We start from the raw sequence: 16,045 nt of genomic DNA, 5'->3' as shown, positions 1-16,045 counted from the left end.
TGTGAATGGTTATCTTAATAAATCTTATCTAGAAAAAGTGGCAGAAGCTAAAACTGTAATTGGTAATGAAGCAGTAACCAATCATGTTAGCCAGTAAAGGGGAATGTTTGGTCATTTCTGTGGTTTGAATAATGCTCACGTTCTGTCTGTGTTCAGACATGACCGCAGAGGGCCTTGCTTTTGTCTTCCTCTATCTTGATCATAGAGTGATGGTGTATGACGTTGATGTTCTGTCAAATTGTTTATGTCCAACAGGAGAACACCAAGGTCTGGCTAACAATGCCAAGATGGCTCCTTGATGTCACAGGATGCTTTGGCCTTTTTCAGGGCTCATGCCACGTAACATTAAAAGGCAGATAGTATCTGTTTGTCTCACTTGCAGCAGCACTGTGCTTGATCATTGACTGGGTTAGGGTATTGTCAGCCTGACCCCTCCACTAGTTGTTTCCCTTTGAGCCATCAAGTAATCCATAAGGTGACACTTCGCCACCATGCAAATAACCACTTTCACACTACAATGTAACATACCTGCAAATTCTTTTCCCATCATGTGGTAGGGGGTCTATGTCCTCTTCCCTTGAATCTTAGCCAACATTTGTTACTTGCTTACACCCAGTAAAATTTACTGAAAAGTGATGTTGTAGACCTTCTGACAGGGGGTCATAAAAGATGATGCAGCTTCTTGTTTGTGGGGACACTCATTTCCCTGAACTACAACATAAGAAGCCCAAATACCTTGAGGTTACATAGCTATGAAGAAGCCCAGGCACATACAGGAGCTCCAGTCAACAGCCCCAGATGGGTAGCAACTAACAACAAGCATCAACTCTCGTATTGTTCAGTGATCACTGACTGGGTTAGGGTATTGTCAACCTGATCCCTCCACTAGTTGTGTTTCCAGCCAAATGATTCCAGCTATAACTGTCGAATCATTCCCGGCCATTGAATCTTCCCAGTTAAGGCTATAGATAGCACAGAGCAGAGACAAACTGATATGCTCTGTCTTAATATCTGACCCATAAACTCTATGGACAAAATTAAAATGGTTGTTTTAAGCCACAAAGTTGTGGAATAACTTGTTACACAGCAATAGCAATTGAAGACCGATCAACCTTTCATCTGTTGGATTCAACATCCACTAACAATCCTTGCTATTATCAATTATCTTGTTTGGTATTGCAAAATAGTATTTTTCTAATCGTGTTAATCTACCTTTATTTGCTGGCATTTTTCTGTTTAAAAAAAAAAAAAAAAAAAAAAAAAAAAAGGTAGCTCTTTCCTTCAATTACAGATACTATTTGACTACTCTGGAATACAGCTCTTACAGAAAGGCATAACATATGCTTAATTAGATCCTCCTCAACTTACAATGATGTTAGGTGCAGACAAACCCATCTTAAATTGAAAACACCTAAGTCAAAAATGCATTTAATACATCTAACCTACCGAACATCATCTTAGCCCAGCCTATCATAATGCACTTGGAACATTTACATTAGCCTACATTTGGGCAAAAGCTTCTAACACAAAACCTATTTTATTTTTTGCCTTGTAGTAAAACTGAGGCCTAACAAAGCCTATTTTATAATTATGTAGTGAATATCTCATGCAATTTACTGAATACTGTACTGAAAGTGAAAAACAGGATAGCTGTAGGAGTACTCAAAGTACAGTTTCTACTGAATGTGTATCGCTTTCAACGATCAAAAAGTTAAAAAGTCATAAATCAAAACACAAGTCAATTCTGTACTTCTTTGTATTACTTATTTCTTGTCTATTCTAGTCTATGAGACAGACTAGAAAGGAGGCAGTTCCCCACATATGCATGCTTTGTCTCACACCAGGTCTGCCCAGCATCTCCCTCCTGGAATATACTTCTTCCTTTCTTACCCACTTCTCTGTTCTCTACTAGTCAGGTTGGCTTAGATACTATCTCTTACAGAAAACCATACCTGAAACTCCCAAAGTCAGGTTAAATGCCTCTCCTACACAATGCCACAGTTCCTTGTGCTTTCCCTAATCACACCACACAACACCTGTGTACCTGTCTGGCTTTCCCATCAGAGTGTAAATTCCTTAGGAAAATTCCTGCACTAGCCTCATTTTCACCTGGGTGATACAATCCAGGGTGTAGGTACACATTAAAAGCACTTAAATAAAAATTTTTTGGTAAATGAAGTTTGTGGAGCTTCTCCATCTGGAAAGCAGAGAAAGGGAAATATGGCCCAAATAATTTTCATTTTCTGAAAAATCCATTGCAATACACTAAGAGATAAAAACAAAGCTAAAAAGCCTTTGAATGACTGAAGTCAATACCTAGCTCTTTTCCCCCAATACCTACTAAGAACTTGAGATCTTAATTCAATGATGTTAAAAACCTCAGGCTCTAAATACAATAGAAAAGTTCCATTTCTTTTTCCATGAGCTTTAAGATCTTTGCTGTGACTTACATGGGTTCCCTCAGGATGCCTTTTTTTTTAAGAGACAGGGTCTCACTCTGTCACCCAGGCTGGAGTGCAGTAGCATGATCTCAGCTCACCGCAACCGTGGCCTCCCAAGCTCAAGCGATCCTCCCACCTCAGCCTCTCGAGTAGCTGGGACCACATGCCCACACCACCACGCTTGGCTAATTTTTTGTATTTTTGGTAAAGATGGGATTTCACCATGTTGTCCAGGCTAGTTTTGAACTCCTGAGCTCAGGTGATCCACCTGCCTTGGCCTCCCAAAGTGCTGGGATTACAGGCATAAGCCACTGCACTCAGCCAGGATACTCTTTTTAATGAATCTGTGATTTTGTGGGAAAACATGCTACAATAATTCAAAAGTATTAAAGCCTCCAAGTCAAAAGGAATAAGACAATTCAACCTATCTCAAAGGTGAACGAAAATCAATGACTATTAGTTTGTATTTTCAAATATTAGAGAAAACTAAATGGTTAGTAACATTTTAACCTATAAGGTAAGCATTTTTAAAGGAGTTATAAGAACTGCACATTCTGAAACAAAAGATCGATTAAAGAGCATTACTTAAACAATTTTTTAAGAGTTCTTAGAATTAAATATCATAATTAAATATTTAAAAAATTAAATAATTAAAAAAATTTTGGTTTCTTTTTTTTTTTATTTTGAGACGGACGCTCACTCTGTTGCCCAGGCTACAGTGCAGTGGCATGAGCACAGCTCACTTCAGCCTCAACCTCCCAGGCTCAAGCGATCCTCCCACCTTTGCCTCCCAAGAAGCTGGGACAAGACGCATGAGCCAATTTTTTATAGAGACTAGGTCTGGCCATCCTGCCCAGGCTAGTCTCGAACTCCTGGGTGCATGCAGTCCTCCCACCTTGGCCTCCCAAAGTGCTAGGATTACAGGCGTGAGCCACATGCCTGGCTTGGATTATTTTCTGATCCCAAATCCTTAATGAAATAACATGAACAAAAGACATACATTTACCTGCCATGGATAAAAAAGAGGAGTCTGATCCAAGGGAACCCTCAGGGGAGCAACAATGACCAGCTCAAACAGAAGCCCCAGAAGGAGAGGGACAACTCCAGCCAACAGCACCGCAACTATCAAAGTCTTCATGATCTATCAGGAAACAGGAGACCATATCATTGAAGAGGATCTTTCTGACTGAGCCAAACTCTATTTCCATTTTGAGGTTTGAGACTGATGCCTAGCAGAGCAACCACAGTCATCTCTCAGCATCCACAGGGACTGGTTTTAGGACCCAGAAAATCTGCAGGTGCTCAAGTCTCTTACATAAAAAGCACACAGGTGGCTGGGCTGTTTTTTCTCACAATCCAATTCTCAGGACTAGGTTTCCGTTTGCTCAAGAAAAGCCACCGACTGGCCAGGGCCCCTGCTCCAACAGTGGCCCACCCATACACAGGCTGATCTGTGAACCTTGAGGTGGACTGGTATACAGGAAGGGCTCTGCACAATCCTAAATTAATAAAGCTGATCAAATTGGCTCCCTCAAAGGACAACATGGTCCAGTGGAACTTACCATACTGATAGAAATGCCCTGTATCTGTCAAATATGGTAGCCATTTAGCCACATGACTAATATACCAGACAGTGCAGCTCTAGCAACTGGACTAAATGGCAAAATGAAAACAAAGCTGACACAGACAGGAGACATTACAAAAGAGTAATGATGAAATTCTGACCAAATAAAATGATTTAAAGTGGCCTTGGATCCTGATGACCTCTCTTTTACTTCAGGTGGCCTCAGAAAATACACCTGTTTCAACAACAGACTAAATATAATGTGTGTGGAAGACAAAGTACTTGTTTCTCTACACGGCACTTTCTAATAATATGGAAGACTATCAAATGAAAACTGGAATTAGTTGGATTCTGTATTTTAAATACGGTTAAGTGTCTAATTATCTTATGGATTAAATAGCAATTAAACCCCTCCATAATATATAATGAATCTCTCACTAAAAAAATGGATTTTATATTTTTCTTCAACATTAATATTAAATGGATATTAAACTTCTAATGAAATCAAAATCAAAATATAAATTGATACAAAATTAGAGTTGATTACACAAATGAAAAGGTGTAAGCAGTAACCTAAACATAATTACCAGCTGCAGCCAACATTACACAGGTACAGACATACATCACCGCACTCAGATAATCATCTTAGTTATTTTTTTTTAATCCTACATTTGCGGCAGTCAAATGTGTTACTGAGAGCAATAATGTTACGAAGTGTCCAGTAAGGCCCTTAAGTAAGTAATATAAGCCTGTGTGGGTGTGTGCATGCCCGAGTATAAAGAAAAACATGCTACTAAGTGATCCAGTAAAAATATGTTATATACATATACTTTTAAAAATATAGATGGGGTCTTGCTTTGTTGCCCAGGCTGGTCTCAAACTCCTGGGCTCAAGCAATCCTCCCGCCTTAGCTTCCCAAAGTACTGGGATTACAGGCATAAGCCACTGTGCCCGGTCTGTTTTTCTTTTAAACCTCAAATACATCTGAATGTAGGACTCTGAACAGGAATGAACCAGAAAGCCACTATCTTAAAAGAATATTCCTTCTAATTCAAAAAATAACTCTCTTGAAATAATATAGTAAGGAAATAAATGTGCCCAAAAAAAAAAAATTTAAGATGACTGGAAAAATATTCACTATTCCTAACAGACAAGATCAGTCTTTTATTACAAACACATACCATGAGAGACCACTCTTTAACCTTCTGGAAGATCACTCTGCGTCCCTGAGGCATCCATGCCACCATCACCGTCACAGCCCTTATGGTTAGCCAGCAAACATAGAGACCACAAGCAGCTGTGTAGAGCTCATGGATTTTGGCAGTCCCCGTCCAAAATGACATTAACCAACGGCCAGCAAATACTGAAAACAGAAAAGCTGATAAATGAGACATGTGGCTAGGTAAAGAGAATTGTAATCTTCATGTTGTTCTGTTAGTATTTTCACATTAGGAAAAAGATATCACATTCGATATATCAATGTCTTCATCAAAAAACAAAAGACAAAAACCACAACGTCTAAAGAATGCACGATTTCATGAAATCACAACCAAAACTAGGTTAAGTTCAATGGAGGTGAGCTCTACTGGGACACACACTGCTTTGCCATGCCAATTACTTGTTCTTTTAGGTATAAAAAAGCTTTTGAGGGAATTAATGTTTTCATTGTTTTTATCACCAAATGAAACTGTTACGCAAATAACAGGACAAAAGTGGGGAATTACTTTCAATATTTAGAAACATTACAAATAATTTAGAGTAACTTTCTTCCAACTGGCTCATTCATCAAGACAGAAAACTAAGCTTATTTTAATGAGTGGGCACAATAACATTTTAAAGCACAATAATCAAAGAATACCGTATTAATTTTCTTAGAAAAAGTTAAGACTATCTGAATATACTGGAATGTGAAAAATGGATTTGAGAGTAGTCTAAGGGAGCACCTCATACAAAAAGTTGTTCGGAATAAACTCTACAGCGTCCCACAACGATCACTTGGGTAAGATCATTTACATAATTCAGTAACTTACTTTACGTGATTACTTCTCAATAGGCTAGAGAGAACAGCAAGACCCAAATTTCCAGTGTATTTTTTCCTACAGATTGTCTTCCTAATATGGTACTCTAATTTTTGAATTCCTAAATGGAGCTATAGACCTAGCTGAGGCGGAAGGATTGCTTGAGCCCAGTAGTTCAAGGTTGCCATAAGCTATGATCACACTACTACCCTCCGGACTGGGGAACAGAGCAAGACTCTGTCAAATAGCTAAATAAACAACCTTAATGATGCTATTAGCTGAAGGCTAGCACAAGCTCATACCTGGTAAAGTAAGGCAGATGAGGCTGGCAATCAGTAATGTTATACACATAAAGACAATCAACAGAAATATCTGCAAGGTAAAACAAAAAGAGTGCATAAATAGGGAACATGAGCTCAATGTATTTTATCAAAGAATCAACACAATCTTCCCATTAAAAAGAAAATGTCTATATTTGTGTTGCCAGGTTTCCTGCAATTTCACATAAAATTTGTATTTTCAGTAAAATTACCTATGATTTACGCCTAAATGAAAATAAGTATCCATTCTCACATAATCAGATACATCCCACAAGTAAATGGCAAATTTATGTTTTAATCAGAGAACATTTTAATTCAGCTTAAATTTTCCCATTATTAAAATAAAACATTACAAATTAAAAACATTCACCTTTTAATCAAATAACAGTGCTATCCAATTAGAACATTCTATGATGACAGAAATGTCTAGATCTGCACTGCTCAATGCAGTAGCCACTAGGCCACATGTGGCTACTGAGCATTTGATATGTGGTTAGTGTAAATGAGTAATGAAATGTTTAACTTTATTTAATTTTAATTAAATCAAAATGTAAATAGCCATATAAACCGGTGCTTCTGTACTGAGAAGTTGATACGGTGTGACTGTGTCCCCACTCAAATCTCACCCTGAATTGTAATAAGGTGTCAAGGGAAGGGCCAGATGGAGATAACTGAATCATGGGGCAGTTTCCCCCATACTGTTCCCATGGTAGTGAATAAGTCTCACCAGATCTGATGGTTTTATAAATGGGAGTCCCTCTGCACAAGCTCTCTTGCCTGCTGCCATGTAAGACATGACTTTGCTCATCATTCACCTTCCGCCATGATTGTGAGGCCTCCCCAGCCATGTGAACGCTATGAGTCAATTAAACCTCATTCCTTTATAAATTACCTAGTCTCAGGTATTTATTAGCAGTGTGAAAACAGACTAAGACAGAAGTGCAGATAAAAAGTGATCACACAGAGAGGAGGAAACCAGCTTCCCTGAGCAGAAAGGCAGCAACTGTGGTTTGCCTGCTAGCTTACCAGGTTCATCTCCACAAGACCAGAGGGCAGAGCTCTGATGGGAAGCCTGAAAAGGACAGATGACAAAACCCACGAGACTCCGAGGCTTTGTCGGCTCTAACTGCCTGAAAAGTCATTTATTGATACTGTCTCTGATCTGGCCAGAAAGTAACTGTTGCTCAGAAGGCCTTTTTTTTGTCTCTGGAGAGGCGAGAGAGCTGAGTAAAGACCAAGGGGAAAAAAAAGGGAGCTGACTATGAGGTCTGCTATTAAGAGATAAAGGAAAAGATGACCTTCATGCTTTCCTCAGGGTTATGCAGCAAAGTCCTCTAGAATAAGCCACAGAATCAGGAAGAGATACACCCCTCAAGGGGACAAAGGAGTAGAAGAACAATTCAGTGAGTGTGGACTCGTGCAGAGGGTGCTCAAGGTGCTCCATTATCTGGTTCCTCCCACCACTCCTCTTGTCCCTCACCTCTTCCCGACCTTATCCCTCACCACTCCCGTGGCCCCTCATCTCTCCCCTTGTTCCTCACCTTTCCTGGACATACACCTCACCCTCTAAATATATTCAATTAGGCCAGGTGCAGTGGCTTACACCTGTAATACAGCACTTTGGGAGGCCAAGGCAGGCAGACTGCTTTAACTAGGAGTTTGAGAACAGCCTGGGCTACAGAGCAAAACCCTGTTTCAATAAAAAATATAAAAATTAGCCAGGTGTAGTGGCATGTACCTGTGGTCCCAGCTAACTGGACAGTTGAGTAGGTAGGAGGATCACTTGAACCCAGGAGGCTAAGGCTACAGTGAGCCGTGATCGCAACACTGCACCCCACCCTGGGCAACAGAGCAAGACCCTGTCTCAAAAACAAAACAACACAACTCCCTTATCTGCAATTCCAAGCGCACCATGCCTAATGTGCCCTAGTCCTGACATATTTCTGGAATGTCCTTCCCACTTCCTTTTTTTCACTCTCTGCCAGGTCTCTCAATGTTTAAGACAGTTCAGGCACCACCTATTCTAGGAAGATTCCTTTGGGCCTATATTAAGAACAAGCGGTTCTTGATTGAAGGAGTCACAGCACCCACTGTAAACATCCAGCATGAGAACCCAAATCTGCCACTGCCTTTCTCATCTCTGAGTAGACTGTAAGCTCTTTCTGAGCAAAGACCACGTATGCTCTCTATATCCTCACAGACACTGAAAATATCAATCATAGACACTTAAGACATGTTTGCTGAATGACTGACTGAACACGTGACCTACAGTAATATACAAAGGTATAATAATGACTATTTTTACAAAAAAAGAAATGTGAGGCTGAGAGGTTAAATAACCTGCCCACGTTTTAAAATGATCAGACTCACAAGTCCATCTCATTATTAAAGGGCATTTTAAAATAACAGACTTGATATAAATGAAGGATGACTTCACTGTAATCATAGAGCAGTCATCAGCTTACATTTCTGACAACATTCTGAGTTGCACAAAGATTGATCACTTGCTAGTTTAAAGAACATGGAATAGGCACATTCTTAACCAATACTGCCTTCAGTTTCCTCAGCTATAAACATGAAATTATCGCCTATACTTTACAGTATTTGAGTGGAGATTAAATGAGAGAACATCAAAATGCCCATTCTAGTTCCTGACACATTGTTGAAATGTATCAATAACATTAGTTTCTTAATTACTGTAGAGTCTTTTCCTCTTAAATAGGGAGCAAGAGCCGAGGGAATCCCAACTCTGTGACTTATCTCTGAAATTTGATAAACTTACCTGATCATTTACGTTAGATAATGAGGGTAATAAAATGTGGAACATGTCTATACAGAGGACTGCATGCTAACAGCACCAATTCTCAGCAGCAATTTGAAAAACAAAAAAACAAAAAACCTCTATATGTGATTAAGTCTGTACAGTACCTACCCTGAGTGGAAAATTTAAAGGTCGGCGGTAAGGCTGAAAGCCAACTGGCCCTCCCTGCTGGAGTATGGCTTGGTGGGCTGCATGAAGGCCTTCCCCCACCACAGGAATAGCATTGTTATTTCGAGCATGCTGATTATTGTTGACTTGTTGATTTGCACTGTTTTCATTTTCTTCCTGGTCTCCCAATAAATAAGAATGAAGATCCCTGTGCAAAAATTACATCAGTAACAAGTCTCACTTCAGGTCACAATAAAATGGCAGACATGACACTCATTTTCTTCATATATACTACTAAGGGCAGAAAATGTACAATACAGAATTTGTACACATTATTACCTCATTTTGGTCTAAATGTTCGTACCTGCTTTAAATTAAACCTTTCTAAATTTAATGTTAATTAACTTGTAGAATACCCCATAAGTTCAACCTATTTTATGTTTTCTTCAGCCAGTATCTGAGAAGAAATCAACAACTGAAAGAAAAAAGTACAATGTACAAGATACTTACAAGTACACTTCTAAGTACTTACAAGCACAAGGTGTAAGTACATACTTACAATGTACAATATATTGTTAAGGATCTACAGGAGGAAAAGAAAAACTTCTTATCTTCTCTACCGATGACTACTGCAACATGTAGCTACAAGCTATAAATTTGTAAAACCTCCAAGCTATACATCAGCTAAGTCAAAACTGAGACTAGGGGAGGAAGCAGTTAGAGAAGGACAGATGTTCAAGCAAATATAACCAGATCTGTACTTCATCTTTAAGATACCTACAAGATGCCAAACTGAAAAATTTTTAAAGATTCAACTTTTAAATAAATATAGAGTATATAAAGCTTGAAAAAAGAAAACAATGCAATATGTTCACTAAAAGATTGAGAAATCAAATCTGAGAAGAACCCATTTACCAGGTTATGAGCACTAAACAAAGGTAAGTTAGTTGGTCTAAATAAAGCTAAACTGGTTTGTTTTTAATGCACTTAAAAAAAAGACATTTACTCCATGAAAGCTGGACCAGCAGCAAACTTCTATAAGAGGGCAAAAATAATGCATATATTCTCCATGAAAAGATGGACAATGATAAAAAAAAAATTTTTATTTAGAAGTATCATATGCACTTGCAAGTATTACTAAATTGTCTTTTATTAAAACTAATTTTTCTACATACTTTTTCCAGAAAGGTTATTCAATAGTCACAAATGACATGCACGTCCAAGAAGTCAACTGCTCATACTCACAGCAAGTATCCGGCGGTCACAGTCCACGCTCGCACCAGCCCCTTCAGCCACTGCCTCGTGTGTCCCTGTTCAAGTAATGCTGGTAAGACAACCTGAAGCAGAAGCAGCTCGAGGGACAGTTCACTCACTGGAGCATCACTGAAAGAGCCAGGATTGATAATGTGAATTGTATTTTGCATATGACTACTATTTAATGGGATTACAACAAAACTTCTTAAGAGTCTAATAAACTTACTATCTTTATTACCCCTCCTTTCATTCTCTCTCCAACTCAGTGAGGCTTTCCCCACAAACTCCACCAAATTGTTTCTGATAAGGGTCACCAACGACTTTCATTTTGCTAAACTGATAGGTAGGTCTTGGTTCTCTCCTCACTTGCTACATTAGTAGCATGTTACACAAAAGGTCACTCCTTCCTTTTACACCTCACATCCAAACAGCTAGAGAATCCTTTTGACTGTACCTTAACAATAACCTAAAAATTTCTCATGGCCTCCACTGCTACCTCCCCTTCATCTCTGCCACCCTCACCTCTCACCAGGATCACCGTATTATCCTCCCAGCTGGCTTCCTGTTTCTGACCCAGCCACTCCAACCCAGTTTCCTCTCATCACAGCAGTCAGAATGATCCTCTTTAAACTAAGTTAGATCACTCCTTTGCTCAAAGCTTTCCAAGAGCTCCTCAATTCACTCAAGTAAAAGCCAAAGTGCTTATGTCCTACAAGACTCTTTCTCCGTGACCTCTGACTTCAGGGCCAATTCTTTGCCTTTCTCCTTCTACTGCAGACAAACTTGCCTCCTGCAGGTCCTCAAACAGACCTGGGTGCCACTGCACCTACTTTCTGCAAGAATATTCTGCCTTCAGGGATCCACATGGCTGTCTCTCTCAACTCCTTCAGGACTTTCCTCAACTGTCACCCCCTCAGGTCTTTACCAGTCACGCCTCCTAAATTGTCACCCTATCCTGCCCACTCTCTATCCCCTTTCCCAACTTGAATTTTCCCCCATAGCACTTATGACCACTGGCATCGCTGTATATTTCATCTATTTTAATGTCTATCTCCACCATTAAAATGTAAGCTCTGCTGGAGCAGGATGTTTTCTTGATTCTGTTTTTTTCACTGTTATGTCCCTAGCACACTGAAAAGTACCCGGCATATAAGGGCTCTCAATTTTGTTTAATGGATGAATGAACTAAATACTGCTATAGCACAAAAACTCTAACCTTCTATGTATAACTGATCACCGCAATGGGTTTATCCCAACAACATATAAAGCTGAACCTGTGTGTGTTTCCTGGTTCTCTTATGACTGGAATCATACATACTATACATGAACTAAAAGGTAAGAAATCCTCCAAATCTATAAAAGTTCTAAGTGTAGAAAAATAAAGTTTTATCACAAAAGAGTAACGATTTTAAAAGTCATAAACTGATGCTGCATTTTAAACTACTTACTGGTATTTTTTCTGCCACTTTAAAGAATCAGGATATAAGTATTTTCCAATTCTAATTTAATAAAATACAAATTTGAGATTTTACTCTGTGTACAATAAAGCTTTTATCTTTGAATAATCATGTTCCTATGCAAAGCATTAAGATCCAAATAAGAGGCTAGGCGCAGTGGCTCACACCTATAATCCCAGCACTTTGGGCGACCAAAGTGGAAGGATTGCTTGAGGCCAGGAATTCAAGACCAGTCGGGCAACATAGTCAGACCCTGTCTCCACAAAATATTTTTTTTAATTAAAAAAAAAAAGAGAGAAAAACACCTAAATAAGACATGATTTCAGCCATCTTGGATAAAACAATACGTATTTGTAAAGTAATTTAACAAAGGCTATAAAAAGAAATACAACGATGAAGACGATTTTAAAGAATGGAATGATGGCCAGGCACAGTGGCTCATGCCTGTAATCCTAACGCTTTGGGGGGCTGAGGCAGGCAGATGACTTGAGCTCAGGAGTTCAAGACCAGCCCAGGCAACACAGTGAAACCTGGTCTCCACAAAAAATACAAAAATTAGCCAGGTGTGGTGGCTTGCACCTGTACTCTCAGCTACTCAGGACGTGGAAGTGGGAAGATCACCTGAGCCCAGGAGGTTGAGGCTGCAGTAAGCCATGATCATACCACTGCACTCCAGCCTGGATGACACAGCAAGACTCTTTCTCATAAAAAATAAAATTTAAAAACCTTAATCTGGATTTTAAAAAGAAGATCAAATGCTTGCCACTCAAACATGGACAAGAAAATTATTGTAAACAGAGAGAAAAAGACAAACAGCTAAGTAAATCAGGGGAGCCTCAATGGCAGTGTAGCACAATTTAAAAAATTCAAGTCAGTCAATGCTGACACAAGATGTTGAAAAAGCAACATGAGATTATGCCAAGCCTTGCATCTCATTCTAAATGGTGTAGGTATCACATAGATTACAGAGGAAATGCTGACAACTTTTAAACACAGGGGTAAAATAATCAAAGTTCTAGAGAATCTAGAGGCAGAAGTGTTGCAGATGAATGGAGAGCAAGAGGAAGGCCTAAATTAGTTACTAAATGGCAAATCAAGTTACATTAGTAAGAGATTTTAAGAAATTAGAATTGACAATACTTTAAAGACTTATTAGAAGTAAACTTGAGGAAATAATCCAATTTGCCTGCAATTAGGATAATGACTATGGGGATAACGCAAATCCCTAAAGAAAGAGCATATAGGATGAGTGGTAGAGACTACCGGTAGTGGTAGGTTTCCGGATGGCTTAAGTTTTTTTTTGAGATGGAGTTTCACTCTTGTTGCCCAGGCGGGAGTGCAATAGCACGATCCTCGGCTCACCGCAACCTCTGCCTCCTGGGTTCAAGTGATTCTCCTGCCTCGGCCTCCCAAGTAGTTGAGATTACAGGCATGTGCCACCATGCGCAGCTGATTTTCTTGTATTTTTAGTAGAGACAGGGTTTCTCCATGTTGGTCAGGCTGGTCTCAAACTCCCAATCTCAGGTGATCCTTGGCCTCCCAAAGTGCTGGGATTACAGGCATGGGCCACCATGCCCAGCCGACCTAAATTTTCTTTTTTTTTTTTTAAAAGAGACGGAGTCTCACTCTGTCACCCAGGCTGGAGTGCACAATCTTGGCTCACTGCAAGCTCCACCTCCTGGGATCAGGCCATTCTCCCGCCTCAGCCTCCCAAGTAGCTGGGACTACAGGCGCCTGCCCCCACACCTGGATAATTTTGTTTTTGTATTTTTAGTAGAGATGGGGTTTCACCGTGTTAGCCAGGATGGTCTCCATCTCCTGACCCCGTGATCCACCCGCCTTAGCCTCCCAAAGTGCTGGGATTACAGGCTTGAGCCACTGCGCCCAGCCTTAGCCCACGTAAGATTTTAAAGCAAAAAAGAGTTTCTATCTACAAGCTTTGTACCCTATTTTTAATAATTAAATGTGCAACTCTGGCTTTATTCTTCATAATGTGCTTTTCAAAATAAAGATAATGCTAATACACTCTCCTTAGGTATGGTAAAACATTTCAATGCTGTGTAAATGCATACTTTATGTGCAGAAAAAATAAACATCTTCCTTTAGAAAATGCAACTACTAATGCTTATCTGATCTAGAATAAGGCAAAATTTATGCAAAGTGGAAAAGGTCCAGAAAATTTTTTAAACATTAAGCTTAATTTTAAAAATAATAAAAATAAAGGTAGAATAAGGCAACATTTAACTGTCAGATGATTTCTAGTTATCTGTAAGAAATGTTTTTAACGTTTAATGTAATCTGAATATCAAATCTCTAACAGAGATAAATTAGTAAAGCTATTCTGAATTTTTAAAACTTACCTGTAGAGCATGACATTGTATGGAAGAAAATGAGGCAGCACACTCTTAATTATACGTATAGGAAGCCAAAGCATCAGGAGGACAATGGAGCCAAAGACAATCTGCAGAACGAAACAGGGTATGACACCACTATAAGAGTCAATCACTCCTGTGCAAGACAGGCAGACTTCTGAACACAGTCAAGCAACATGCAGTCCAGGCCTGTATCTACTCAAAACCCAAGTGGTTCCCACTCTACACATTACCCCTGAGTCATTTTGTATAAAAATGTTTTCCTAAGATGCCTGCCCTTCTTCCTGTAAGGACCTCCCATCTAGGACACAAATGCTAAAACGGAAGCCACAAAGGATAATCACCGCTTGCTACCTAAGAAATGAGATAGAAACTTAAAATGAAGCAGCAGAAATGCCTGCAACTTAATAAATCACTTGTAACCAGCTAAGACTTGACCTCATGTAAATGGCTACAAAAGCTTTCAAAGCACATAATGTTACTTTAAGAATTTTATTTTAGAAAAACTTAGATTTATGGCTGGGTGTAATCCCAGCACTGTGGGAGGCCGAGGCGGGTGAATCACTAGGTCAGGAGTTCGAGACCAGCCTGGCCAACATAGCGAAACCCCGTCTCTACTAAAACTACAAAAAATTAGCTGAGCGTGGTGGTGGGCGCCTGTAATCCCAGCTACTTGGGAGGTGGAGGCATGAAAATCACTTGAAACCGGAGGTGAAGGTTGCAGTGAGCCGAGATCGTACCACACTGCATTCCAGCCTGGGTGACAGACCAAAACTCCATCTCAAAAAAAAAAAAAAAGAAAGGAAGAAAGAAAGAAATTAGATTTAACTATGTAATTTCTTCTTCCAGGTGGGGAAACTTTGACATGCTTCTGTTAAGAGTTTAATTTACAAGCCAGTAATAAGTCTCCATTGCTTCAATGCAAATTAAACATAATTCAGACAACCGTAATTCAGCAATCAATCATACCAGTGGTACCCAACCATTTTGGCACCAGGGACCAGTTTCATGGAAGACAGTTTTCCAAGGGGTTTCAGGATGAAACTGTTCTGCTTCAGATCATCAGGCATTAGATTCTTATAATAAGCACACAACCTGGATCCCCCACACTCACAGTTCCCAATAGGGTTCATGCTCCCATGAGAATCTAATGCCAAGGCTGATCTGACAGGAGGTGGAGCTCAGGTGGTAATGCTTGCTTGCCCGCTGCCCATCTCCTGCTGTGCAGCCATTTCCTAACAGGACATGGACCAGTACCCAGCCAAAACATGGGGGCTAGGGACCCCTGAATTATACTATGATAGAACAAGAAAGCATCTTCCTTTTAGTAAATATCTTTTTACATATGTATTTTAACCAAGTAACCAATAAAACAGCTACTGGACAATTGAATACTACAGGCTTAGATGACTATATTATTCAATATACTCTTATCAGCCCGCTTGAGAACTGGAAAAAAAAAAACCTAAACAAAACTATAGGTTAGCATACTTTATTCAGAAAAACAATGGAAACATCTTCTTACCACTGACAAAATAAATCTTCGGAGATGCCTATATATTGGCAAATGGATCATTTCCTGTACTGGATTGAAATCTGGATCATTCAAATTCCTTAGAAACCATAGGACACCAGGTCGAAGTACCTGCAAATACATTTTAAATACTATAAATATTCACCAGTGTCTTCA

The 16,045-nt window shown here is 39.5% G+C and overlaps 1 protein-coding gene across 3 annotated transcripts in view; it reads right to left on the bottom strand.

Moving 5' to 3' along the window:
• Positions 1-16,045, bottom strand: part of MARCH6 (membrane associated ring-CH-type finger 6) — an 80,238-nt gene that overhangs the window by 14,333 nt on the left and 49,860 nt on the right. For all 3 annotated transcript variants that reach the window (XM_025387198.1, XM_025387199.1, XM_025387200.1), the window contains 7 exons: positions 15,881-16,000; positions 14,344-14,444; positions 10,518-10,655; positions 9,276-9,480; positions 6,326-6,395; positions 5,187-5,368; positions 3,448-3,582 (listed from right to left, as the gene is read on the bottom strand). In XM_025387198.1, the coding sequence (XP_025242983.1) occupies positions 3,448-3,582; positions 5,187-5,368; positions 6,326-6,395; positions 9,276-9,480; positions 10,518-10,655; positions 14,344-14,444; positions 15,881-16,000 (951 nt within the window). The remainder of the gene's footprint in view (positions 1-3,447; positions 3,583-5,186; positions 5,369-6,325; positions 6,396-9,275; positions 9,481-10,517; positions 10,656-14,343; positions 14,445-15,880; positions 16,001-16,045) is intronic.

This window comes from Theropithecus gelada, chromosome 6 (genome assembly GCF_003255815.1).
Source record: "Theropithecus gelada isolate Dixy chromosome 6, Tgel_1.0, whole genome shotgun sequence".
In the NCBI taxonomy this organism is placed as follows: domain Eukaryota; kingdom Metazoa; phylum Chordata; class Mammalia; order Primates; family Cercopithecidae; genus Theropithecus; species Theropithecus gelada.
The sequence above is the reverse complement of the archived record's forward strand: the minus strand, read 5'-3'. Positions and strand labels throughout refer to the sequence as shown.